At 31.8% G+C, this 27,053-nt stretch overlaps 1 protein-coding gene across 4 annotated transcripts in view; it reads right to left on the minus strand.

The window, feature by feature from the left end:
- LOC144836685 (unconventional myosin-Vb-like) overlaps positions 1 to 25,961 on the minus strand; it is a 44,641-nt gene extending 18,680 nt beyond the window's left edge. The window contains exons 1-20 of one of the 4 annotated variants that reach the window (XM_078691601.1): positions 25,812 to 25,961; positions 16,878 to 16,985; positions 16,433 to 16,601; positions 14,411 to 14,555; positions 13,667 to 13,823; positions 11,905 to 12,130; positions 10,860 to 10,967; positions 9,901 to 10,007; positions 7,586 to 7,717; positions 7,096 to 7,229; positions 6,850 to 6,931; positions 6,420 to 6,560; positions 5,696 to 5,905; positions 5,132 to 5,260; positions 4,349 to 4,402; positions 2,389 to 2,573; positions 2,041 to 2,152; positions 1,495 to 1,706; positions 968 to 1,274; positions 222 to 311 (exon numbers count right to left, since the gene is read on the minus strand). In XM_078691601.1, coding sequence (XP_078547727.1) covers positions 222 to 311; positions 968 to 1,274; positions 1,495 to 1,706; positions 2,041 to 2,152; positions 2,389 to 2,573; positions 4,349 to 4,402; positions 5,132 to 5,260; positions 5,696 to 5,905; positions 6,420 to 6,560; positions 6,850 to 6,931; positions 7,096 to 7,229; positions 7,586 to 7,717; positions 9,901 to 10,007; positions 10,860 to 10,967; positions 11,905 to 12,130; positions 13,667 to 13,823; positions 14,411 to 14,555; positions 16,433 to 16,601; positions 16,878 to 16,985; positions 25,812 to 25,838 — 2,835 coding nt within the window. In that variant the 5' untranslated portion in view covers positions 25,839 to 25,961. Of the gene's footprint in view, positions 1 to 221; positions 312 to 967; positions 1,275 to 1,494; positions 1,707 to 2,040; positions 2,153 to 2,388; positions 2,574 to 4,348; positions 4,403 to 5,131; positions 5,261 to 5,695; positions 5,906 to 6,419; positions 6,561 to 6,849; positions 6,932 to 7,095; positions 7,230 to 7,585; positions 7,718 to 9,900; positions 10,008 to 10,859; positions 10,968 to 11,904; positions 12,131 to 13,666; positions 13,824 to 14,410; positions 14,556 to 16,432; positions 16,602 to 16,877; positions 16,986 to 19,152; positions 19,795 to 25,811 lie in introns of those variants that run through there. The other 3 variants (XM_078691600.1, XM_078691603.1, XM_078691602.1) reach the window with 3 other exon arrangements.
- Between the last annotated feature and the right edge of the window lie 1,092 nt (positions 25,962 to 27,053).

A 27,053-nucleotide genomic window follows, 5' to 3' on the forward strand; every position in this document is an offset into this window, starting at 1 on the left:
TTTAAGTTACTCTTAAAAATAAATAAACAAGAAGCTAATACAATGGAACAATAAGTATAGTGTATAAGTAGGTAGTTTTTACATAACTCCCTGGTATAAGCAGAGAAGTCTGAGTATATTTAGAATATCTCATGCTAATACCAGGGAGTTGTTAACAACTCCCTGGTAATACAAAGTTCCAGATAGCTTTTACAATATTTTGGAAACTTTAGAGCACTTACCTGTTGATTAAGTTTCTGTTGAAGTTCAATGATTTTATTTTCCATTCCTATATTTAGTTTCTTAAAATGTTCAACAGACTTGGCTTCAATCTATAAGAAAGTGAATTATTTCAATGTGTTGATATGCTTCAATGAACAAGTGACAATTTTGAATGTCTTTTATACGCTTGAATGGGCAAGTTGAATGTTACAAACAAGTTTATGTCTATTACTGTAAAATGAAAAGGTTGTTGTCAACAAGAAAAGAAAATATTCATGTTTTAAACACTTTACTAGAAAAATCACCTAACTTGAAAAAGTGAAATATCAGGAGAATTTGTGACAGCATTGAGGGTGTTAATAAATAAAAATACTATAGAACGCTCTATATATATGACTGGCTGGTATTAAGATTGCCTCTAAATATTCATACTATTATTAGTTATCCGCACCTTGTTATTAATATTATTATATAATACGAATTTCCAGAAGTGGCCTAGCAGAAGAGCCTAAAAAATGATACAATATTATGTTTTTTTCCCATATGAAAATTAATCAAAAAATGTGCACTCTTGGCGGGAGACACAGGATTGACTAAGAATATCAGAAACCTCCTACGATTAGACTTCTTATAGAAGACTTTTTGAAGGCTGCCTTACTACAGCACATCACCACCATAATTAAAGTGCTTTGTCTCAACTCCTACGAACAATAAAAACAAATGTAGAATGATATGTTGAATATAAAAAAAGGAAAAAGACACATACCTTAAGTTGTTTCAATTCCCTCTTGGCATACATTCTTCTTGTACAACATTGTAATAATATAATGGCTTTGCGTGCTTTTTGATAAGATCTCCTGGCAAGCAATCCTCTCGTGTATCTTTGTATCGTTGTCGCTCGTGCTTCCCGTAGTACTTCTTTGTAGTAACGACGACCGTACATACCACGAGTGAAAGCTTGGATGGTAACGACCGCCCTCCTGATATGCAAGTACGCCTTACGCTGCCTGTAACGCCGCCATACTTTCTGTAGACGTATCGTGGCAGTAGTTCTTCGCATGAATTTCACCAATCTAAGAAACAAAATTGTTCAGGTGAATTTTATCGTCCCTTGATTAATATTTTGATAGAAAAGACAAAAATCTATAATACTAAATGGAATATTTACGATCAATATAATAATATAGCGCTTTTCCAAATTGATCAAAGCGCTTTACATACCTTGATTATAATTTTTAGATATAAAAAACAAAAAAAAAAAATCTCTTATTTAAAAAAAAATGTTTAAATCACCTTCTTGCATTTGTGGCTCGAATATGTTTCTGTAATACAACAGTCGCCGCCTTCAACCTCTTATAGCGCTTTCGTTGTAAATATCCACGTACAGTCTTCTGCATGCATACACACGCCTTCTTCAACAGGTCTGCTCTTAATTTTTCCATGTAGGCAACTTGTCCCGCACGGAAGAAAATCTTTGTCTTTCCAAACTGATATTTGTCTGGGTTCTAGGTGGAGAAAATTAAAAATGTTATCTTCTATTACAGTTAAACAATGTCGGTTTCTATATTGTACTGAATATCAATTGAATTGAACATTTCAGTAATTTTTTGGGTTACTATTTATAGGATAAAAGCAGTTTTTAAGAAATGATGAAGGAGAGAGGACCAGGAATTACCCATTGACGTACATGTAGTGCTTTTCTCCATTTAAAATACATTCTGTAATCTATCAATATATAATATACAATTAATTTATCCTATTGTTTTGCTTTTCATTATTCTGGCAAGAAAACTATAAATTAACAGCCTCAACAATTCATATTTATAACAAAATAATTACCGTTATTAATCTTGTTAGAGTTTTCTCTGCACTTCCTCGCATATTATTTCTATTTGCTTCTTTTTTTATCATAAGAACTCGATATCTTGAGAAAAACTCTGGATAAGTCCACCTATAAGATAAACAATTAAGTAATTACTCAGTGAAAAATGTTTTCTAATTACCAATTATTAATTTAAGAAACAATAGAAAGTAAATCAACTTAGTAACTTATTTTGTTTTGACAGATTGTTTGATCCAAAGTTCCAGTCAACTGAAAAACTGTACTCTTAAAATGGATAGAAGATAGAATTCATTGGTTTTCCAACACAAAGAGATGTCAAATAAAAATTTGAAAAGGATCTTTACCTTGATGGAAATCCTGCGGCACTGATTCTGATCGTTTCCAACACACCGCAAGCTCTTAGTTGTTCTACCGCCCTCTTGGGTTCATAACAGAACGATTCTTTCAAATCATTTGGTTTAATGCATCTCACATAATGAGGAGTTGTACTGTTCAGTTTAGTCATCAAAATCTTTAAAGAATCTCGGAACTAGAACAAAAACAATTAAAAAATATAAGTAACATTTTTTGGGGTCACTTAACAATACAACACCCTTTCTGAAAGCATATGATATACAGTTGATATAACATATATTGCATTCCGTTCGTTTCACAAGAACAAGTCTCTGAATGGGGATTTCCTAAAGGAGGGGTTTTACTCTAGTAGGAAAGAATTTGTAACTTTTTAATAAATTCTAGTCTTGGGAGAGTTTCCAGTTTCTTGGAATCCTGTTTTACTATATTTTATTTCTAAGATTGAACATATAAGTATCTTCTCAAATAGAAATTCTTGGTCCTCTATCCATTAGTTTTAAATAAAGATTTACAAATGCAAGACAATCATTCACTTTTAAACTATTCTAACATCTTAACTTGCTAGCTAAAATCAATTGTGTCTTGGGTTCACTGTACAGTTACTATAGACTTTATTTTATCTATGATCAAACTCTTTTTCACCTCACCTTAAAATTACCTCATGTAATTTGTTTGCAGTATATAGCTACAGGTCACCATTTACAGGACAACTACAACCATGCTAACTAAAATATGTGTCATTTTTTTCTATTTATTTGTACCCACAACCATGGGCAGGCAATCGAGGTATCCCATGACGATAGCCTCTAACCTTTGCATCCATTATCTTACTACACCTATAAGCTTTGTTTCACAATTCTATATTCACAACCTCTTAAACAGTGCCAGAAGCTGTGTGTGAGTTTAACGCTACTGTGCTAGGACAATCACAATAACAAACCACCACCTGTGTATGCAGATCACTGTACATAATATGATCTTAAAATAACTGTGAAATCTCCACCACCTGTTAAATTATATACTCATTAACATCGATTCTACAATGACATTGACACCTGTGATCACAATGAATACCTGTATACACCACCTGTGATTCATGATTTAGAAAATACACATGTATGTCATATCAAATGAAACAAGTATAAATATAAGATGACCCTCACAAGATATCCCTTTTTTAAATGGTTCAATAAGCATTTTAAAATAATCTTTTGTATCAAAAGCATAAGTTTATTAAAAATGTATAATATAGGAATTGTTCTTGTTCTAAGTACTGCTACCAGTTGGGTTGCTTACGTATGTACTCAATATATTTGTTCATAAAGAATAATATAAAGCTATGGCAGAATAAATTAGAAATTGACAACTAAATATTACGATGATGATGAATTCCGGTAAACCTTCGATTTATTTATGTGATCTCAAGTACTTACTAAATATTCGATTGTACAACTATGAAACAACAGAGGGCAACAAGATGCATACTATTAGAGTTGGTTGGTGACGTAATACCCTCTACAACCACCCTCCATTCAGGGATTGGGGTAGTTGCTGAAGCTATCACAATTGTAAGCATCTGTTGATGTTCTATACACTCTATTGCTTAACATTCTAATGTGAATGGGCCTATTGTGTTATTAATTCAAACCTAGTGATATTAGTGAATATGTTGTATGTTAGTATAAATATTGTTCACACTTTTGCTAATTAAGGTTAATTATGTGATAAATAAGAACTACAAATTACTAATGATAAATCTTAAACACATCAAATTCAGTATATTATTATATTTTGTGTGTACTGTTTAATGTGCAAAGAGTACATGCATGTTATCAAAGGCTAAGCTATAAAAGAATCATAGCAAACATATTATTTTTCCCGCTAACCATGATATATGTATATGCCAATTTGTTTGCTTTTTGTTTATAGGTTGTTACCATGGATACCAACCTGACTTCCAACCGATTTCTTCATTTCTTTTGATTTGCTTTTAGAATCCTGAAGCTGGAAACCACACAATTATTTAAGTAAAGTGACAAAATATTGTCATCATTCCAGAAATTAGTATTAGAACAAACGCTCTCTTTTTTAAAAATGAAAATGCTCAGTTTTAAGCTAAATAATAAAAATACACGTCTGCTCTCAGCCTCAAAGTAGACATTTCTTTTAAATGAGAAACCAATTTTGTGAAGCCCAACTATTACAAATCCTTTTGTCTTTTAGCTAAGTCATTATGCATTGAGATCAATTACTGCTCCAAAAATATGTTTTTTTATTTGCAGGAATACTTAATTATATGATTCTTTGCTAGCATACAAATCCAATATGACAATGATAAAATGTAGAAAAAAGGAAACCAAATAAAATAAATTTAATATTAAAACAAAATGAGTATTATTAATAAAATGCATAACATTGGGAATTTCAAATAAACAAAAGGTTTAAAAAAATTAATAAATGAGAAATGAATGCATGTTAGCATATGAATGCATGTAATCAATATAGTAATGAATGGCTGTCACTATATTGATGTATACTTTAATGTCTCATCTCTTAAGTACAGTCTTAAGTAAGATGCATATATGTTCTACCAACTTAATCTAAGACTTTTAGTATAATTTAGTCGTTTGGTCATTAATCACAGATTATCTATGTTGGAGATTATCTGTATTGAGCGGGACGAATGTCTTTAATCCGACGAGCTGAGTGATACGTAAACTTATCTTCACTTACCTGGGAACCAACAGATTTCTTGAATTGTTTTTGCGTCCTTACAGCTGGAGTCATTGGTTTTATTGCAGATCTTTTTGGGTCAGCTGCTTTTGTGTTTTTGTCTCTAAATAAGTCTGCTACAAACTCATACTACGTAGTAAAAAAAAATAATAAATTTCGGCTTTAAATGTTTATTTGTCTAATTTATATATTGCTTTTAAAAATCAGCAGACTGTCTCAAAGCGTTTAAAATAAAAATTGAGATCAGAGATGAAACAGAATGTAACAAATCCCACCCAATTTTAAAATAATCAAATCAAATATTCTTCATCATAAAAAATACAAAACAAAACAAGAAAAAGGAAATTAAGAGATGAAAAAGAAACACATAAAAACTCAAGATGAGCTTGATAAATAATGTCCCTCAAAATTACGAGAACATTTAAATGTCTACAAGTATCTTAAAGACTAAAAACACCAAAAAACTTAATTTTAAAAATATTTCTGTCACTCTGTCTACTTTTTTAGGTCTTGTACGCCATATAACTACCTAAAATAATTTAGTAATCCCTTAAAGTAGATTACCTGACTTGCACGTAGAATATTCAGATGTTCATCATTGACGTTGTCCCTATTCTTTTCCACAAAGCCTTCCGCTGTGTATTCGACCTTGTCAGCAAAATGATGCACCACGTACGAACTGTTAGACGTTCTAGGCTTCGTGAAATGCTTGGATTTGTTGACATGTTGGGAGTATAACTTCTGACACCAGTTGTCATCATTGCCTTTAGGTACCTGAAAATACACAGATGTTTTTTTATGTGTTATTTCAAATGTATTGATATCATTTACAATCAATTTTGCTTTATTTTAGTAGTTAAACCAACTCTAATTTAACTTCTCTTGTGTCAATTTTTTTACGTGTTTGCTTAATTCAAATGTATTGATAGCAGCATTTACAATATAATTATTTTATTGGTTAAACCAACTCAAATTTAACTCTTGTATCCAGTTTTGTGCTTTTTAGGTAATAACTAGAATGTGCCATGTTGTTGATGCAATTGTTCTTATGTGAATAATTTATAGCCATTACTGTGACAATTGTAATGTTAATTTTAGCAGTACCCACATAATTAATTAAAATGTATTTGAGTGTAAAATTCAGATGAAATAATACAAGGGTTTCTCTAAATAAAAAGACAGAAAATTGTGTTTTGTCTACTTTTTTGTTGAGTTACTCGCATGATTACATCATGATTAATCCAAATGTATTTTAGTATAAATTGTGTGCTATTTCCATGGCACCTACCATGCATTCCTCATCCAACAGATCCAGTATTCCCAGTTTGTTTTCAATAAGATCTATACATGGCTGGTTATCGTAAAAATCAATCATGTTCCATTCTATTTTCTCTCGGATATATTCCTCTTGCTCCAACTTGAAAACATGCTAAAAGGGATATTGAAATAGAGGAAAAATAAATATCATCAAAATAAATTTACTACAGTTCAAAGGCAAATTACTAAAAAAATGTTTTTGAATGAATCAGTGGTTGGATCTCAATAAAAAAAATAAGCAAAAAGCTAAATCAATACAATTATGTTAAACAGACACTAACCCTTTCAATCACTATATTAAAACTTAAAATGTTGAATATTAATTTATACTCCATTTGAAATATCCTAATATAAAGATTAAGCAATATTATTTAACAACTTATTAAATATGTTATCGTTACCTGCGTAAATTGTTGTTGTAACTTCTCATTTGCATAATTTATGCAAAACTGCTCAAAGCTATTTATGGCAAACATTTCAAACCTACAAAAAAATAAAAGTTAAAGAAAAAACAAATTAATCTGTAATTTTTGTTTCCAATGAAGGAATGGAGACAAGCTATAATGCCACTACAATACTTATTAACTATACATTTTTCAATTTTTTTAGAACTTAGAATTTAGAACTTTAGATAGAAAGAAACCTACCCATAAATATCGAGTACGCCAATAAAGTTGTGTGCTTTCGTTGTTGGTACAAGAGCTTTATTTACTTGTTTCACAATCCACTTGAATAATTGTGCATAAATGTGTTTCGCTAATGCATCACGGCCATTTAATGCCTGCAAAAAATATTACAAAATATTGTTAGTAGTATAGCAAGAAAATAGGCAGCTTCAGATTTGCCGATTAACGAACTAAGAACAAGCTAGGTTATGTCAATTGATGTGTCATTGGTCATCGCAAACCAACAAACGGAGCGAGGAAGCACATCCCAATGAATTGACATGACCTAGGTCGTAAATCGAAATCTCTCTAATGACAGACAAGAGACAATGAAGGGGAAAAAGTGTATGAAAGAGAGGTATGGACTACTGTACCTCAACGTCTAACAGAAAGAAAAACATCAACAAATACCAGAAATGTTTGAGATAGACTTGATAAGATGAAGCAGTAGGCAAAATAAACTAATGCGAACCTGTTGGTAGGGTAACGGTTTGGTCAGCACTTCTCTGACCGTCACTATCTTACGATTCACTAACCACTTTCTCATTTGACCTTCTTCAATGCCCAGTAGTTTACACAACACCCCAATACTTTCATTGTCCCTCTGAAAAACACAAACATTATTTTAAATAATAATTTAAAAATATTGCAATAAATGAAGAACAAATTTAGAAAATCTATCCTAAAGAAATTATAGAAATAACGTAAAACTACATGCATGTTGACATGAGAAAAAACAAACATTTTAAAACCCCTTCCTCAACCAATTTACCTTCATAAATATTAATAAACTATTTTCCCTCAATCCTAGCAAAACAACATATTAGTTGTTGGCAATCACAACAAACAACTGCACATCAATTTATTTTTGTATGATATGTATTGATGGTGATGAAGAAATAAAGTAAGTCAAGTACACACTCATATCAGATACCTAGCTGATAAGTGGGTTCAGCTTATTTGTGAAGATAAAGACTGCACTTAAATTGTTGGGTGCACTTAAATCTATCTAGCAGACTGTAGGTGTTTTTATTAATGTTATTAATGTCATGCTTATGTGTATTGGTATGTTAAGCACACTGAGCTTCCGTTAAAATTCATTCTTAGTTAGAATAAAATATTTCCATGGTAACAATCATTGTCGTACATAATCAATGAAAGGAAATTAAAATGCAGTGAATTCAATTTACAGAAAAGTTGAATCGCGATTCATAAAACAGATTTAATATTTGTATTGAGGTTTAATTCTGATTCACTACATTCTATATTAATGTCCAAAGCAAAAGATAAAATGTGTAATATATGGATTAAAACAATAGCAGCAACAACAAGCTATTTCAAATCAAAAATATTCCTGAAGAGACGTTGGTCACCTTTAATTCTTATCCTATAGATATATGTTATATATATTATAGACTTTTATATTAATTTTTAAATAACTAAGTTGCAAAGTAAAATGTTACTACTTCAATGTAATCTATTGAAACTGTTCTGTTTTTCACTATAAAGCATAATATGCCAAATTCATTCCATTATATGTAATCAAAAACATCAAAAATCAAAACAAAAATGTTCTTTTTTAAAAATTGCAGATTGTACAATAAATTGTTTATAGAGGTCTCTGTGTAATGTTGCTGCGTAAACAAAACCTACAGCACTATTAGGTAAAGGTAGCTAGAGCCACACATGAAGTTCTGATAATGTCGTAGAATATTATAATTGAAAGTGTCAGATATTACTGTCATTAAACAATACTAAACAGTTGATTGATTGTGTGTTAATAAATATATTTCTTATGATGACAGTCTGTGAAAGTGTAATGAATTCTTCTTACTTATCATGTGTAAATAAAGACTAAAACATTATTGCATTTAAAGGTTAAACTATCATCTTGTCATGTATTATGATTTGAAATAAATGATGTGAGTTTATGTAAAAAGAGTGAAAATAAAAAAGCTCTAACCTAAGAAAATGTGGCTTAAAATGCAAATTTTATAAACCTAAAAGGTGACCAAAAAGAATGTTTTTATTGCTATCTACAAGCAAAGGAAAGGGTGATTAAAATGCAAGTAATTAGCGGGTGATTAGTGAACCACTTGCCTCCAAGAAACACCTTGTATCAGAATCCAGCTACAAATTAAAATGACATGTTTAGTTGACCTGGGTCATGATACAGAGGAAGGGCACATGCGCTAAGCATATTATTATCACTTGGGCCGGTACATTGTTACTTATTCCATATATTCTTACTTATAGTCCATTTTTTAATTGGGCCATTCATTCTTACCTGGGACGTACATTCTTATTTAAGCTCTTCCTACACTATCAAACTTTATGTGACAAAAACATGTGATGTGCCCATATATGGACACAATGATGTCATATCACTACCATATTTGGGCATATCCCACTTTGTTGTCAAACTGATAGTGTAGACAGAGTTTTAGGCCTACCATTACTCATTATCAGGGAGAATTTCATTCTTCACTGCTCCTATCACATCCTTACTTTGTTTTTAGCATAAACACTATACTCATAGCATACACAGCTTATAGACATGCAAGTTTATTAAGTCTGCATGCTTAAGTATGGTCAACATGCTTTCTCTATAAGATGCTTGTTTTAATCTATGTGCATTCAAAGCGTACATAAATATAAAGACATCTTTCAGCATTTCAATCAATGTATTAGGCCTTTTCTTATGCATTAGAAATGACTATCTAGAGCAATATTACAATATTGTTTCATATAATTGTTTTAATAGCGCAATGATCAGTTCATTCTCACCTCTATAGAGCTGTTATCACCTCGTTCTGGTTTCACTTCTACGTTGCCGAAATGCAAAACAGCTGCTACTACACGAAATATGGACATCTGCGTTTCTTCACTTATTCCTTTAATATAATAATAAACAATTTTTAAAATTGTTATTCAAGAGCAGTGTGTAATCCATACTGTATGACTTGATTTGATTTGGAAAATAATTATAAAAAATACATACAAAAGTGATAACATTAATTACTGACATTACAAATAATATACATTCAGATGATTTTTCCAGGACAGCCCAAAAAGCTTTTTAGATTATTTCCATTGGGATCCATTTATGTGTGGATATTATTATTAAATTATCCACATAGTTCATGTTGTCCACACGATGTGTTAGATTTGACAAATCCATAATTTTCCAAATCTTGTCTAATTTCTAGTATTTTGCAAGATAGCTCCACTTTCGATTCCATAAAATTCACATATACAAAAAAAATCATATTTTCCTCTTTTGATAAATATTTTAGAATCCCTAGTGACATTTGAGCAACTACAAAATGCATCTGTTTGTATTTATAATTTGATCTTAAATCTTTAATTTGATATGGTTCACTAGTTACACAATGATTTTGCAATCAAAACTAAATCTGCCATATTTCATTGCAATGTGTGTCTGCTTGTAATTCATAAGGAAATGGCCGCTGATGCTCATCATTACATGTGTTTTAGATAATGAGAATGAATAATAACTATGCATAGTTTTTATTCATAATAAATTGATGTACACAATGTTTCTATTAAAAACTAGGATCACATCCGATATTTGACTAGTTTTGGAATTCACTTATTAGAAAAACTTCTAGAATCCATAACTAAGTACCAGATATATGTTTGCATTACTGACTCAAAAAGAATGGAGAGACTTTAATTAGAAGGAGACAAGTAAAAGGAAAAAAAGAAGAGAATGTTTGATTTACCAACAAGTTGAAACGCATCTCTAGTTTCTTCTAAATCATCCCTATCATTGATGCCAACCACCTCTGGAGCTTCCCCCTGATTCGTATAAAAAAATTCATCTGGATGACCTGTGAATATCAAACAGTTACACACATTAATTTATACGTCAATCATCTATTTCATATTTGTTAGTGCTTCAAAATGATAAATTTACATTATTAACATTGGACTATAAGTTATTAATAATATTTATTCAAGTACCACGGGATTCAATCAATCAAATTCATAACACTCCATATATCCTATCTTTTTCTCATTCATCAGATAATCTAACATATCAATCTTTTAAAAATAATATGCACAACTAAAATTATTAATTATTAAAAATAAATTAGTAAAGCTATCTCCAGGATGTTTAAAATAATTACAAAGATAAATGTTTATGCCACTATTTGAAGAATTAATTTAATCACTTCCTGCAGGATATATTACCATCCCTTTTTTATTCTAAATAATTCCTATGAAATAAATTCAAAGAATTCGTGCAATAAAAAGGAAGTTATGCTGTCAATCACCAAAAATGACAAACATTAATATTATTTTACTTTTGGTAGTAACTTTATACATATTCTTTCAAATCAGCTGTGTTATGTGGTTGATTGAGTTATTTATACCAAAGAACCTATAAACACAAGAATCTCCCGTCCGTCCAAAACATCAAAACATGTAACATTTCAAAAGGCATTGTGGAATAGAATATGTGACCTTGTGACCCTGACACAATACAGTCAACTCTCTCAATACTGGACACCTTTGGGCTGACCAAATATGTCTGATTTTCTGGAAAGTCTGGTATTCGGAATGTGTTTTTAATGGTAAAAATGAATTTGGGACCTTTTGAACCTTGGGAAAAGTCTGGTATTGGGAGAGTTTCTGGTTTTCAGAGAGTCCGGTATTGGGAGAGTCAACTGTACAATATTTTGAATGCAAAACAGGAGAGACAGGAGATTCTTGTGTTACAGGTTCCTTGCGGAGATTCTTGTTTTATATGTTCTATGCTCGTACCTAATTGAAGTTCTTGAAATTCTGGTAAATCAGAACTGGCACATAATTGGTAGAATATATGGTAATTCCTTTCCTCCGATGCTTGGAACACAACTCTGGTTTTCTCCAGTAAATACGTCCTCATGTGCGCTCCAATTATGTGATGTATTTTGTTAAAACTAATCTCAACATACTTGCCGAATCTACTACTGTTGTCGTTCCTTGTTGTCTTGGCGTTCCCAATTGACTACAATATGATAATTTCATTTAATTCAATTTCTTAATTTATCTATTTAAAATACAGTAGAATCCCTATTAAGGGGACACTTTCAGGACCCAATAAATTGTCCTAATAATAGGGGTGACCCCTAAATACAGGGTTGGCTGTAGTGTTAAACATTGGCTATCGTTCGTGTCACTAAAAATTGTACTGTTCATAGGGGTGTGTCCCCTGAATGGGTGTGTCCCCTGAATAGGAGTGTCCCAATGGAGGGTTTCTACGGTACTGTATACAAATATGTAACTTTATTATACAAAGAAAAAGTAAACTGACTGCAAGATATAAAAACAAAATGACTTGGATACATAAGATGACGACATTAAACGTAATGCTGTGATTAAATTATTTCTACTTGTTTCAAATATATTATTAGAAGACAAAGATATTCAACTTCAATGCAATAATCACGGAGACAGTCCAGATACTATAAATCACGTTTTATAGATAGCAGTTTATGTTTAATTTCTAGAATCCAAATCGTTACTGTATACAGCATCTGAATCGTGTTTAACTAATTTGGCCATTATGTTGATGTTACGTTATTATCATTGGCCATTATGTAATCTTAAAATTAAGATATATTAAGAAGTATCAGGTATGTTGTTGAATGTTTTTTTTTTTAATATTTGAGATTAATCTATTCTATTGACACTTAGTATTTCTAGAATACTGTAGTTTCATAAGGCAATCACCTAGCTACAGTCTCAGTGGGCATAGCATTACAGTATGACTTTATACTACAGTATATAGTATACTGGCTATATAAAGGGTTTTCCTCCAATTAACAGAAGCAGAAGTTGAATATCTATATCATTTTCATTGTTGTTAGTGAAAGCAAGCAAAACCATATTGATGATAATTGCCCTAGGCTAGTTGTACTATGATGCAGGTCAAACACAAACCTAATTCACATTAAATTCTCGTTTACATACTGCAATGAATAAACACTAAATTTACAAAACAATGTATACATTTCTGAGTACATAGGTAATTGTTCTTTTGATGAAACGGTTTTATCTTGTCTTTTCTATGCCCATTGATTTGATTCTATATGACTGGCAATGATATTAAAATTATTCTTTAATAATTTAATTTGATTTGATTTGACATAATTTTACCAACTACAAAGGAAGTTAAGCTCTGTCTACACTATCAAACAAAAAGAGTGTGATATGCCAAAATAAGGGTGTGATATGCCCAAATAAGGTAGTGATATGCCCAAATATGGTAGTGATATGACATATGGGCACATCAATTTTTTTTATGTCACATAAACTTTGATAGTGTAGACAGACCCTTAGGTTTATTTGTTAGATAATTTGACCAACTCTAAATTGTACTGAATACTTATTGGGCTCAAAGCTAACTCTAGCCATCAGTGCAAGCTAAGTAATCTAAATGTTATGGTTTTGTGTCCACTTGTAGAATAACTTGGAGCTCATTGAATATTCAGTAAAATTATGCAAGAGTTGGGCAAAGAATCTCTCAATTCATCAATCATACCTCCATGATAGGATTAGACGCCAATACTTTCTTTTCAACTTGCGTTTCTTCATATGATCCTCCGACTGTTGCAAAATATCGCATTGCATATTTCGCAGACACAGTTTTTCCAGCACCACTCTCCCCGCTTACAATAATGGACTGGTCCTGTTCGAACCTGTGAAACACAAATAAAGGGACATAATCACTAACTATAATAAAGTTTTATTTGTAATATTTTAAGCCGGTCGTTTTATGCTCATAATGAATCTTTAAATCCTTTACATGTTGATACTGACTGACAACTTTAACAATACATTCTAGGCTGGCAGTCCAAATTGCAAGTTTAATATTCCAAATTCAATTTTAATACTGTAGTAGGAAAACAGGAAGAAATGTAGTAGGAATATGAAACCCTTTATTTTTTTTGGGTGGGGGGGGGGGGGGGTGGAAAGAGTTTCTGGCACAGGGAGTGTACTTAAATACTTGTATAATGCCAAACTCCCCTACCCAACACCTTGAATCAACATATGTACTACTGATGTGAATTATTGTATTGTACTACAATTCTGAAATGTGTTAGTGATCAGTATGGAGGGCACAAAGTGACAAAAAATGCTTTTTAGATTCATTTATTCTACAGTTTCTGGCACAAGGAGATATTTATTTGATGTTTATGTCTTTTTCAAAACGACTTTAATCAACCTGCTATAAATATCATATCACGTGCAACATTGTTAGTGTTACATTACTAATTAAAAGTACCTGGATAATCGCTTAAATGCTTCTTCAGCGACAGCGAATATATGTGGGTCCATACCAGCCATATCCTGGCTATGGTACGCATTGATGACATCTTCGCCATATAGAGGGAGCTGTTCATACGGATTGATTGCGACAAGCACAATACCTGAAAAAAAAATTGGATTAATCCAGTGTTTATTACAACTAGCATATTATTGTCAATTATTCTGTTTTTACTCAATATTTTGATTATTTAATTTGATTATTTAAGGATATTTATAGGGGTGACCCTTCCAGTTCCTTCACAGGGAAGCTGATATCCAGGGGCCCTCTTTAATATCCAGGGCCCTCTATAATAATAACTAGGGACCCTCTTTATCTCCACAACTCTACATTAATTTGTCTCCAACTCCCTAATTTGTCTCTAACTCCCTAGTTTGTCTCCTTCTTTCTCCCTGTTGTCTGACCTTTCTATGACCTTATAGTGCAGGTCACATAATCTTTAACCAATATAATGATTTACACTAGAATAAAACTTGAAAACAAGAAAGTACACAATACAAATTGATTAATTGAATGATTGATAGTAACCAGCATAATGCATGAACAATGTCTTTAAAAATGACATACATTTAGGTAGACAAACAGTCTCTTTATATTAGTCATAAGCAAATGTTGTTGTTTGTGTCATAATAAAAACAGGTTAATGGCAATTGCCATAAAATGCATGAATTCATACTGCACAGATTATAATGCTTTGCTTAGCTAAAAATATTGCAGCAAAACATAAACATTTAAACAAATGGTTACTGTATATATCTTGTTTATAATCAGTAAGAAAGAATTTTAATCACCAAATTAAATTGAGGCCGTTTTTAAACATAATAATAAATATTACCAACAGTATTTCTATGCATTATAATTAGTTTTGTTTATAATACATTAAAATGAATCAAATCTGTGAGATAAAATCCAATTCTACTGTCTATGACATTGATTATATGAAGTTCAAGGGATTAAATAAAACTTTATAAAAGCTTCGCGACGCAAGATTATGGAATGTTTTTTAAGATTGTCTGAGTAAATGCGTTGCGAATAATATTTACTGTAACATTCTTTTCATGTCAACATAACTGTATGATGCTGATATCAATACATTTCAAATATGGAGATTCAAATGTTATTTACATTAAATAGAAATATTACATACAACATGATTGTGTAGCGCAATTAGTAAAATATGGATGGCATTCCTACGATGTTATAATCTATGTAGTTAATATAATCTATGTAGTTAATGTATAGTAAGACTATGAAATATGTTTTGAAAATAATTCCATCCTCTGGATTTGATGATTGGTGATGAACAATTTATCAGTGACATCATTAACAAATTAAATTACATTTGTTTGTTTTTCTTCATGAAATATTTACTTAATCAATTAAAATTATTCATAGAATAGAATTTGGTACTCTATTCACAAGTGTGAATCAACTTACAGGTGTTATACTGTAACATTCTTTTAATGTCAACAGATATACAAGCACTGATCCTAATGCTTGAATTTACTTAAGTACAATACTTGTTTTAGTGTATTTTACTGCTTCAGTTTAAAGCTGGCTTTATAAATTATCCATAACAATAGGTAGATTTAAGCAACGTTCACACTGATCCAGGACTCCAGTGGCCGGGTAAAAAGTAATAGAAAATGAGTGTAATGTTTCAGAATAGAGCCATTCACACTAACTCATTCCCGATCCAGAACAAAAACGTAGGTTTTGGAGGTAGGTGATCAAGTAAAATAGCCAGAAGCTTTCTCTAGCCACTGGACCACATCCAGGCTTAATGTCAACAGAGCCTTAATGCTTTAAAGGCAACCAAACCATGGTACTATCAACCCAAAATGGGAATAATACATGTTACTTTGATTGAAAATGTCCATCTGGTTTTGGATATTCATGAATTAGGTTAGTTTCGCTAATTTTTGTTTTTCATCGACAAGAATTATTAATTTATACATGTTACTTTGCTAATTGACTTACCACAGTACGTATAGATTGCTCTATTTTGAATAAACCTCACATTCAAGTTGTATAGTACTGCAGGTTCATGTAAATAACTAAGCGATGTCAAATCATTTTCACCGATAAGTATTTCTGGGTTACGCAACGGGGGCATGTCATCTTTAGTTTTAATCTTGATGGTTCTTTCCTATGGAATAAATAATCATTAACATCTTTATATTACTTTCAATAGCAATAAAAACTTTCTATATATTGAAGAGCTCCTATAAAATGCTTTTAATATATATCCACGATTCTTTATGACCGTTACTGTTATATGATTTAATTTAATTATGATTTTGACTGAAGAGCTCTATAGTTTTTAAGGTATTACTGTATGTATGAAAAGTCTATCTTGTGCCTAAATAACATGGATAAACCGACATAGGCACTTTACCCTCTGAGGGGAGACATACAAACTTACTTCTCCATCTTCCAGTTCAACTTCTACATTCTGTCCTTCTTTGTAGTCCTTTATCAAAGTGCCACCAATCCATACTTCTTCTGGGTCTCGTATCCACACCCGAGCACCCTAAAATAATAACAAAAAATTGAATTATTCTGATAAAATTATTAAAATGTTAAATAATAATAAAATAATAATTGCTTATATAGTGCTTTTCCACGTTGATCAAAGCGCTTCACATTAAGTTTAACATATACAATCCAGATACACTAATGTATTTAACAAAGTAATACAATCTGCTTATTACAGCTATAGCTAATTTAGAGAGTGGTATGGCGTAATGGTAAGGGATCTGACTAGCATGTGAGAGGCATGGTTTCTCTCTGTGCTATTGCTTACTGTATACTGTATATTTGAGATATACTGTACTTCGGATGGGAAGTAAAGCTGTTGATCCCATGTACATACATTGCATGTGCACGATGAACTTGACACACTATTAAAACAAGTAGAGAATTGTCTCACAGTGAACCAATTCATCTAGGACTGGTCCCTGGTAGAACAGTGTCGGACTGAAGAGGTGATCTAATATAAATGTACTTATTCCAAATTCCATATAAGTGTGTAAAAGAAATTACCAGAAAGATACCACCATTTTAACTTATTCAATGGTCGTTGCACGTGAACACTGAAATCCATTAATATTAATAGTGCCTTGGACATTATTATTATAATATAGATATCCTTCTATCATCAAGGATTCAATGACCTTTGTCTCTGTACTAGGAAACATAACATTTATCGGCTACTATTAATGTTTCAAGGCAGACAGGAGTAGGAGTTTTATTTCAGATTGAATTGAAAGTAAAAACATTAATTTTTATATTAAATACAATATAGAAACCATTTTTCTGAGACTATTGATAGACTATTTATACAGCTACTGTACAGTACATAGTACTACAGTAGTGGTTTACACAACGAGTAGTACATAAAGTGGTTCTATAATAGAGAACAAACTGTAGTTCACACTACATGATGGCTGGCAAACATGACTTCATTGCGCTAGATGTAAAAATACATATTTTCAAGAACGTAGTCATTTTTCATTTAAAGGAGACAGACACAAGAGACTGCAAGAACTATGTACTCACTCTCTTAGGAATACTCTTAAATGTTTCTGGTATCCTAATTTACATAATTCAATTTTCTAATCATCTCTTGAGTCTTAATACTTTTAAATGTTTGTAGTACTGTAGTATGTTTATTTATAATCAGTATTTTAATTTACATATATTATTTTCTCTTTTAATATACCAAACATTTGTGGTATGTAAAAGGGGGTTTTACAATAAAATCAGGAGTCATATCTATCTAACACAATTACTATCACTATATATCAGCAGTCATCCTATTTATATTCTTTCAAATATAGCACAATGGGTATTGAAAGTAGGTGTAGTTACTATAATAGCTGAGGACTGGTTAAATGCTGTTTGCTAGGCTAACGCAAACCAGGCACGTTAAATTACAGTATACAATCCAATAGTATGTATCCAACAGAGATAAAATGTTTGCCAAATAGCAGAGAGCCTGATGTATTTCTGATCCTAAACACAAGTTTATTAAATGTCAACTTGAGAATGTAGTGATAGGTTAAAATGTTCAATAATCCCAAGACTGCTATCAAATGCTGGCACAGGTCTTCAGTATACTGTACATGATAGGCTATTAATGATTGTACTAACTCCAACATAATATCAATCTGTGCTTTGTTGCGTCGGATATGTAGACTCCTAGTCGGGAAAATCCTGGAGGCACCACTGATAACAATTAATACAGGAAAGTCATGGGCAAAAATATATTTGCAGTGGTGAATCTAGAGAGAGGGAGGGGGTGAGGTAGGTGCAAGTTGATTGATTGATTGATTTTATTCGATATTCATAAAAATAGTTAAAATATACAATGTACATATTTAAAAAAGTTGTGCACAGGGATTAAAAATGGTAAAATGATGTGCTGAACTGAATCTAAAGTCCTTTTGCATTGGAAATGTATTTGCTATGCTAACCCCATCATAGGGCTCCAAGACCTAGAATTTTTTCCATGATAGTTTTATGTAAAGATAGTTTTCATTTAGCAACTAATATATGCTAGAATGATTGCTACAATAATAAAAGCATTGATAGACTAAAAACCTAGACACAACTACTCTCTTAATTTGTATTCAACAAACTAAAAACAGCCTCCTTTTCTTTGAAATCAAAAGATTATGGCTGGATTGCAAACTTACTTTAACATAAATCTCTAAATCAATCGGCGTGTAGTTGAAGCGATTCTGCCAATCAACGGCCATATTTCCAAATTTTGACTACACCGGTATAAAGTGATAACATGTCTTTGCTGATGCTTAAATCCAAAATGATTCACACTCAAAAAATCACAAAGTTTTATGCATTCACTGAAATATTCATTGCTATTGTGTCTATTATTGTACAGCCAAAATGCAAAGTCAATATCGTAATTTTCCAAAAAAATCTTCTACCGTGACCCAATTATCACTTGCGACATAAAACACACTTTTACACAAAACAACTTAAAGGTAGAATCAAAGCGTTGAGTTAAAATGCAGACTTTCACAGGACCATATGGAGAAGTGCCGGGAATAATAGGAGTGTTCCTGCTGATGATACAACAGCCAATGAGAGCTATTAATAATCAGATGACTAAATTTAACGTGATTATATAAACGTTAGCATCATGCCTTTATTTTGGTACTGACAACTGAGACGGGCCTACCAGCTTAATTTACATCACGTAAACAAGGTCCTTTATGAATATTCATTTTGTGGTGTTATTAACACGAACAGATCTCACATTTCACAGACTGATAAAAATGGTGGAAACAGTCAGGAGATGAGGGTAGGTTTACATTGTAATTAGTAGCATGCAGTAGATAACCACAATTTAGTATTGCAGGAGATAACCACAACCTATTAGGACAGTCCTACTTTTTAATAATTATTAGCAACTGTACTCCTAGTACTTTCATCATACTAGTTACTACTACTGTAGGTTATTATTGGTAAGTGGGTTTCTTTAAATTGACCCTGAAATTATGCTGTGAAACAACTTGTGTATTTAAAAATGAGGTCACAATATTCATAATTACAGTATCTCTATTATAATAATATAATAATATTCTGTAGTTGCTTGTAGTTTGTGCTGCACTAGGCGGGTAGAGTTAACCAACCAATTAAAGGTCTTAATTCTATTGTATCACAGCACTTAACCTGGCTTACTGTGGTAGAACTAATTGTATTTTAAAAATATACTTTTTTTTTTAGACAAGCCCCTTTTTAGATCCTTATCTTTGATCTATGGTACACGCATTGCAAAACCATGATGAGTAAATGTTGAATAAATTAACAAACTGAGCTGCACACTTATTTACAGGTATGCATAGGACGGTTGGCACCAATTTGAGACCACACATTTTTCTTAATGAGGTGCTTAAGATTAAACACAAGAATCAATTGAAACACATTAGCATAATATCAGATATGCTGATGTGGCAGGTAGGCTAAGTACACAGATGGACAGTAGTTGCTAACTGTTTTATCTTACTCATAACAATAAAAAATCAGATAAGAATGACTGTGTACACTTCTACCGGAGTGAACCCAGATACAAACTGCATCTATGTTGATACATTGTTTGAGTTCATGTCATTACAATGTATTGGCTACATATATGTTATAATATGTTTTGTCAAATACAGAACACTGTATCTAACAAACTATGAGTAAACAAAGGCCATCGCCTACTACAAGATGGTAGAAAGGAAGGGTGCGAAAAAAGGGTCCCTTCGCTTAGTTCTTGACAAAAATAAAAATGTCTAGTTTTCAATTTTACAGATACAATGTAAAATTGACAATAGTGAGCATAGTCCATGATTAGGCTGTCTGTCTTTGTGCTCAATACATTCACTTGCCATCTTTTAAAAAAAGTTTGTATTTGAAATATTCTATAAAACTTCCTTAACTGTACAACTTAAACTGCATTACTGTGAACCAATAGTACAGTGGATTGTTATTCAATAAACTAAAGTCCCCAAAGGTTCAACAATATATCATAAATTATGTTTAAAGCTTGGTTGCCACTAGGACGTAACAGAAGGACGTAGACACAACGCAGGCAAGTTGACCAATCATGCGCCACTGTTTGAATAATCCATCACTTAAGATTGGTCAAAGCACTTTGCATTGCGTTACATCTTTGCTTTGCGTTACATCCTTGCTCTAGTGGGAACCAAGATTTAGGGAAAACAGAAAGGAATGCCCTGAACCTGAATATGCTGGGTATTGGTTTAGAAATTCATAGTAGAGCAGTAATAGCTATGAGTTGACCTTTGACTTTGCCATTTCACAACACTAAGTTGTTTGCCTAATCAAGCATACAAATAAGGCGATAAGTTCATATCCTACAAATATTACAATTATTTATTATGATATCTCATACTCTCATTAGTACTGTATGAATTAAATCATGGCAAAAGCTAATTAATAATAATAAACTTGCTAAAATTACCAAATTATTAAGTTAAAATACTCAAATTTAAATCAATAACTTTCCCCAATATTTTTTATTATAATAATTTAACATCAATTATTGACATTTAATCAAGGATTCACTTTATTGATTACATCGTCTTTCAGCAGCCTACAGTAGCTGAGAGCATTTCAAGATACTGTACAGTAGTAATATATCATAGCTTATACAAAACACATAGCTTTACATCACATTACTGTGACATTACAATGTGTTTAACCCACTCATTAACTAGATCATTATTTATCATTTATTTATTTTTTATATTATGTCAAGATAAACAAATCTATAAATTGAAAAAATGAGAAGAGAGAATATTTTTAATCTTTGTGATGATTATATTCAATAGAATAATTAAAAGGAATCATGTGGTCTCTCCAAATGGATGTCTTCAACTGGGATATATAGTTATCCACTTCTAAACTCAAATGTACTATTAAATAAATATACACACCTACAGTGTCTGGATAATTACCATGAGAGAGTGGCTAAGGTTTTGGATATGTTGTTATACACTAAAATGGTTAAAATCATGCATTTTTTTCAGATTACAAATCTAGCAATATTCTTATGATAATTTCATTTTCCATAATGTATGTTGTTAACATTCATGTAACCACAATACAATTAAAAGGAAATACTACCTAATTCCTAACAATTCATCAAGTTTCACCTTTGGTCCAGCCAAGCATTCAATTGGAATTCCAACGGCCTGACACACTGTTCAGGTAGAATAGTCTAAACGCATGACTGGTGTAGAAAAAAAAGAATAGTATTTACAGAATAGCGACTTACATGAGAAACAACTTGTAGCTCTAATGATAAGAACAAGGTCATTGCATAACAAAGTATGGTTCGTTATTACGCCTTAATAAATAGTGTCACTGATCAGACGAAATAATTAAATTAAATTACAAATCGGGGTTCTTAAAATCTTTTTAATCATTAGCCCACAAGTAGATACATGCTATATTTCTTGTCCGCACTAAATCAATATAAACCAGTAGCGGAGGGGTCTTCAGGGTTCAAATAAACCCCCTCAAATAATATAGGCCTTAGGCCTAGCTAGTATGTACACCTATACACCCCCTACACATCCCACATACACTGGTTGTAGAGATACAGATACTAAATCATACACTGATGACACTAGAGAGCAATTTGTGTTTCACAACAAAACACCTTAAATGTTTTTAAACATCCAATCAATAAATTATGTTCAAATGATATTGCTGTACAGTAGCTTGACAACATAAATCAGGCTAATAAAACACCAATTAAAACAAATGGATTCAGCACTATAATCTAACAATTAAATTGGTCTAACGCCATGGGTCTGAACAGGGCCTTAGTTTGATTAAATATTTACAAAGGTTACATAATGTGAGATATCAGTGCTCAACCACATAGTTCACAGGCCTCAAGGCTTATGACCAGCATCCCCAGAAAACTGGGTAATTAATCATTCCTTAACAAGTTTTTAACTGTTGTCTGTCTGGATTTAGTGGGGCTTTGGAGGCCGTCAAATTTGTAGGGTACACACTGGTCCCTCGGGATTGCTGACCTTTCAGATATAAACAATAGATTTATGAGAATTCTATGCAAATCATACGTTCACACAAAATTTAAATTGGTATGCGGTGCCGTTCAGTTTTCGTGAACGGCTGACTTGAAGATCTTCTGGTTTTCTGGTGCCAGCAGTATGATCCAGCTGCTTACAAATTTCGTAAATGTACCCACATAGGGAAAGATCAGGCACAGTTCGTATTCCCAACTGATCTATCACTCTATCTACTGTATGATGCTGAACCACCCTGTATCATCAATAATCTTTAATAATTGATCCTAAATAGAAGCAATCATATCAAAATTGGCTTCTTTCATCAATATTTTGACATTCAAAACCAATAGTTTACTAATATATAAACTGTTGTACTAAAAGTAATGATTCTTTTAATCGGTGTAATTAGACAATCTAGAATATAAAGTGGTTTGATTAATGCTTTCACTTCTCATCTCATTACTTTACAGCAGACAATCTATTAAAGATAAAAACAATTACCTACATACTGTATATTACTCTGATGGATGTGATCTTTGTTTCATCATATTTTTACAGAATGTTTGTAATGTACAATAGTCATGTTGGCTATTTTAATCATTTCTACCAAAAAAATTATTCATTAAGATAAATTCTGACATCAAACACTTTTTCCTACTTGTTCATCATTTATATTATACAGTAGTATTTTAAGATTTAAAAATTCATATCGTACATTGATTAATTGATTTAAAAAAAAGTAAATTATACAGGCGATTGACATTTTGACCTCAAACAGGCTTATTGACATTTCTGACAAAAATATCTGATTTATATTGGTGTAGTCATTTTTTAATTCATTAATTAATTTCATGAACATACATTTGATAATACATGTCATTATATGCGGAGAGAAACCTGAATTCACGGTTTCTACAGGAAATTCAATTGCTTCGTTAGTAACATGGTGTATGGTTTCTGAACAGCTGCTGATTAGGCTCTAACAGTTTTTACAACATTTTGGTTTGTCACGAGAAAGGAAATAAAAACACCTAAAAAAACACATTTTATAACACCTTATTACAATAATCAGTATTCATAAAAACTAATGAATAAGAAGTACAATTACTATTGTTTGTTAGTAAACAATGGCAGATTTCTGTAAAAAATTAGTAAAGAATGAATTATTCATAACACTTAGTAACCAATACATAAATCCTTGATTTGCCAAGCCTATTCAGAATTGTTCACCAATAGGAAAGTAGGATTAGGGAGACAAAGGGTGGTCTCCATGCATCAAAACCACACAAATCTTCTATCATGGTATTTTCTGTAGAAAATCCAAGTACAATAAAATTTCTATTTGGTTATAGACCAGTTATTGTGTCTAACAAGGAGTTTATCTGATACAAGTATTGTAATACAAGAACTTTTAACCAAGGACTTATGCCGGCCGGTATGCTGGTTTCATAGGGCTTGTTCGTAACAGTTTAGCAATTAGCATTAATAACCATAAAGTAAAAACAACATGATTTAAAATGTTCTGTTTTTGATAAAATTCATCAATTAGTCATTCTTCACGAAAAAAAGCCAAAATTATCGAAATTGTCAAGCATGTTAGTTTCACTAATCTTTGGTTTTTTTTTTCAAAAAGAATTACTAATTTAAAACATTTTTTTATTGCATTGTAACATTTTTCATTCAAAAGCTGCAGTCATTTTACCAAAATATAATATGAACTTAATCTTTATTATACTTTGCAATAATTTAATACTTTACTGGGCCTATGACTTAAGTGTGCTCTTTTGTTATAATAATATATTAATATGATATTACAACAACAACGCAAGGAAACCACACCTTCGAACGATGACAAAAGGAGAGAAATAATAATAATCCATCATGATATCAAAATGAGTCACTATATGCATAGTATTACACATCACAATATCTGCTATTTAAAGACATTCAAAACAAATATAAAGTACGTTGGGGATTAAACATTAACATTGGGATGTCTGGCTTTTTATTATTAACTTTTGAATCAAATTTCAATATTTGTTTATGTGTGGGTATATATCAATATTTTGATTCAACAATGTAAAATAAATAAATTATATTTATAGTAAATATTGAAGAATTCTGAATACTTTGAAAAAAAAAATCAAAATTTGTTGTTGCTTAATTTTAGAAATACAGTTATAAAGTACTATTTATTAATACATGATTAAAAATATTATTGCATTACAAAATATGAAATTGTTATTTGTAATTTGATATTGTAAACTCTGTGTGCTTAAGCTTTCTCATATCAGAAATAAACAGTTAGTAGTAGGGCCTACTTAACTAGGCCTACACTAAAGTAGTAGTAGTTAGTAGGCCTAGGAATCCTACCTAACCTACAGGTTACAGGTGGTGGTGGTGGTCGTAGTAGCCTAGTATACGCCTAGCTAGGGTAGGGAATGCTACTACTATATTTAAAGAAAATGGAACAGCCCACCCAGCTACCTACTAGGCCTAACTACCTACTGTCATCAGCAAAATTCGAGGACCACAATTATAAAATTCAAATCCTACAATGCAAATACCCAGCTGAAAACACTGTACGTTTAGGTTGATATATTCCTAGGCCATGGTCAAGGATTTTACATGCTTCTATGGCCAATTTGTGTTAGGCACGGTGGTTGATCTGCTGCTTGGTGGGCGTAGGCCACAGGCTTCGACAGCCCCTTCAACAGTGGCCTAGCTTATACTCAATCGAAAGGCGGAAGCAATTAAGAAACTTCCTCCCAATCACTCACCTTGCTGTAAAGTTCTTCTGTAGACATCCTTCCTGAATATCTTTAGTCTAGGCTAGTGTCATGATCTATTCGAATTGAGGAAAATCCAACTAAATGATAGTATAAAAACGATCAGTCATTGATTGGCTTTCATCCTTCCAATCTAGCAGCAGCAGCTGATGACTGAAAATCTCTCGGTGGTTGCGCCGCCGTCGCAGCGCACCCAACTTTTTCGATACACACCAGCTGATTTGCTACTTGCTTGCCAATTTTAACAAAATCCGCGAAATTATTGAAATTTAATAAGTAATGTTATTTTTTGAATGTCATTATTTCTTGATTTTCTCATCAGTCAAAGATCCAACTAACATTTTATTTCATATAAATAATATCAACCTTTTTTAAACACCGGTTTTTGTAAAATCATCCCCTTTTTAGAATAATATGGGATAGGAGGCGTTTTCTATGTCAAAGGCACCGCCACGATTCCAGAAAAGAATAAACTAAATACTGTATATTGTAGTACATACAACAGTACTTTCGATGACGTATATTATACAGTGCAAAATACACAATCATATCAACTAAATAAAAGACAACCGATTTGCGTACTCCGACAAGGAAAAAAAAATCTTGAAGATTGTTGTAAAGTATCGTAATTGTTTTTATTAACGACACGTGGTTAAATAAAAGGAATTCCCCAAACTCTAATCTGAAAATGTGCGCGTGTGCGTATAGCTGCGCCGCGCGCCAATGCTAGGGAATTTCCCTCATGGACGTCTACTCTGGAATAGGAAGCAAGATCCAGTTGTCGATGGTGGGTGTAAGTATTGATAAAATAAGTACTGTACTACTTATTTTATCTATGGTGTAAGTAGGCCTATGTGTCATCCGTTTTAAGTTTGGAAGCAATTGACCATTAATGTTTTATCACGTAATTATTTTGGTAATCATTGTCTTTCACTTAAATGCTATCTTTCCTTTCCTATGACCTTTCCAATTCATGTAAACATCCTCTTATAAAGTTGGCATTATATCTGATCAACCAACCACCCCTCACACATTTTGTAACTGTTGTACTTAGTCAATCATCATCAATGGTCAGACTTAGCAATATAAAATTATTTTATTGTCCAAACAAAATGGAAACAACATTTGCTGTACTCATGATGACTGCCATGTAAATAAGTTTATGAACTTTAAATATCTCTGATCACAACCAGACAGAACGAGTACTTCTGTACATTCATGTTGCACCAAGCA

This window comes from Antedon bifida, chromosome 1, assembly GCF_963402885.1.
Source record: "Antedon bifida chromosome 1, ecAntBifi1.1, whole genome shotgun sequence".
NCBI classification, from domain to species: domain Eukaryota; kingdom Metazoa; phylum Echinodermata; class Crinoidea; order Comatulida; family Antedonidae; genus Antedon; species Antedon bifida.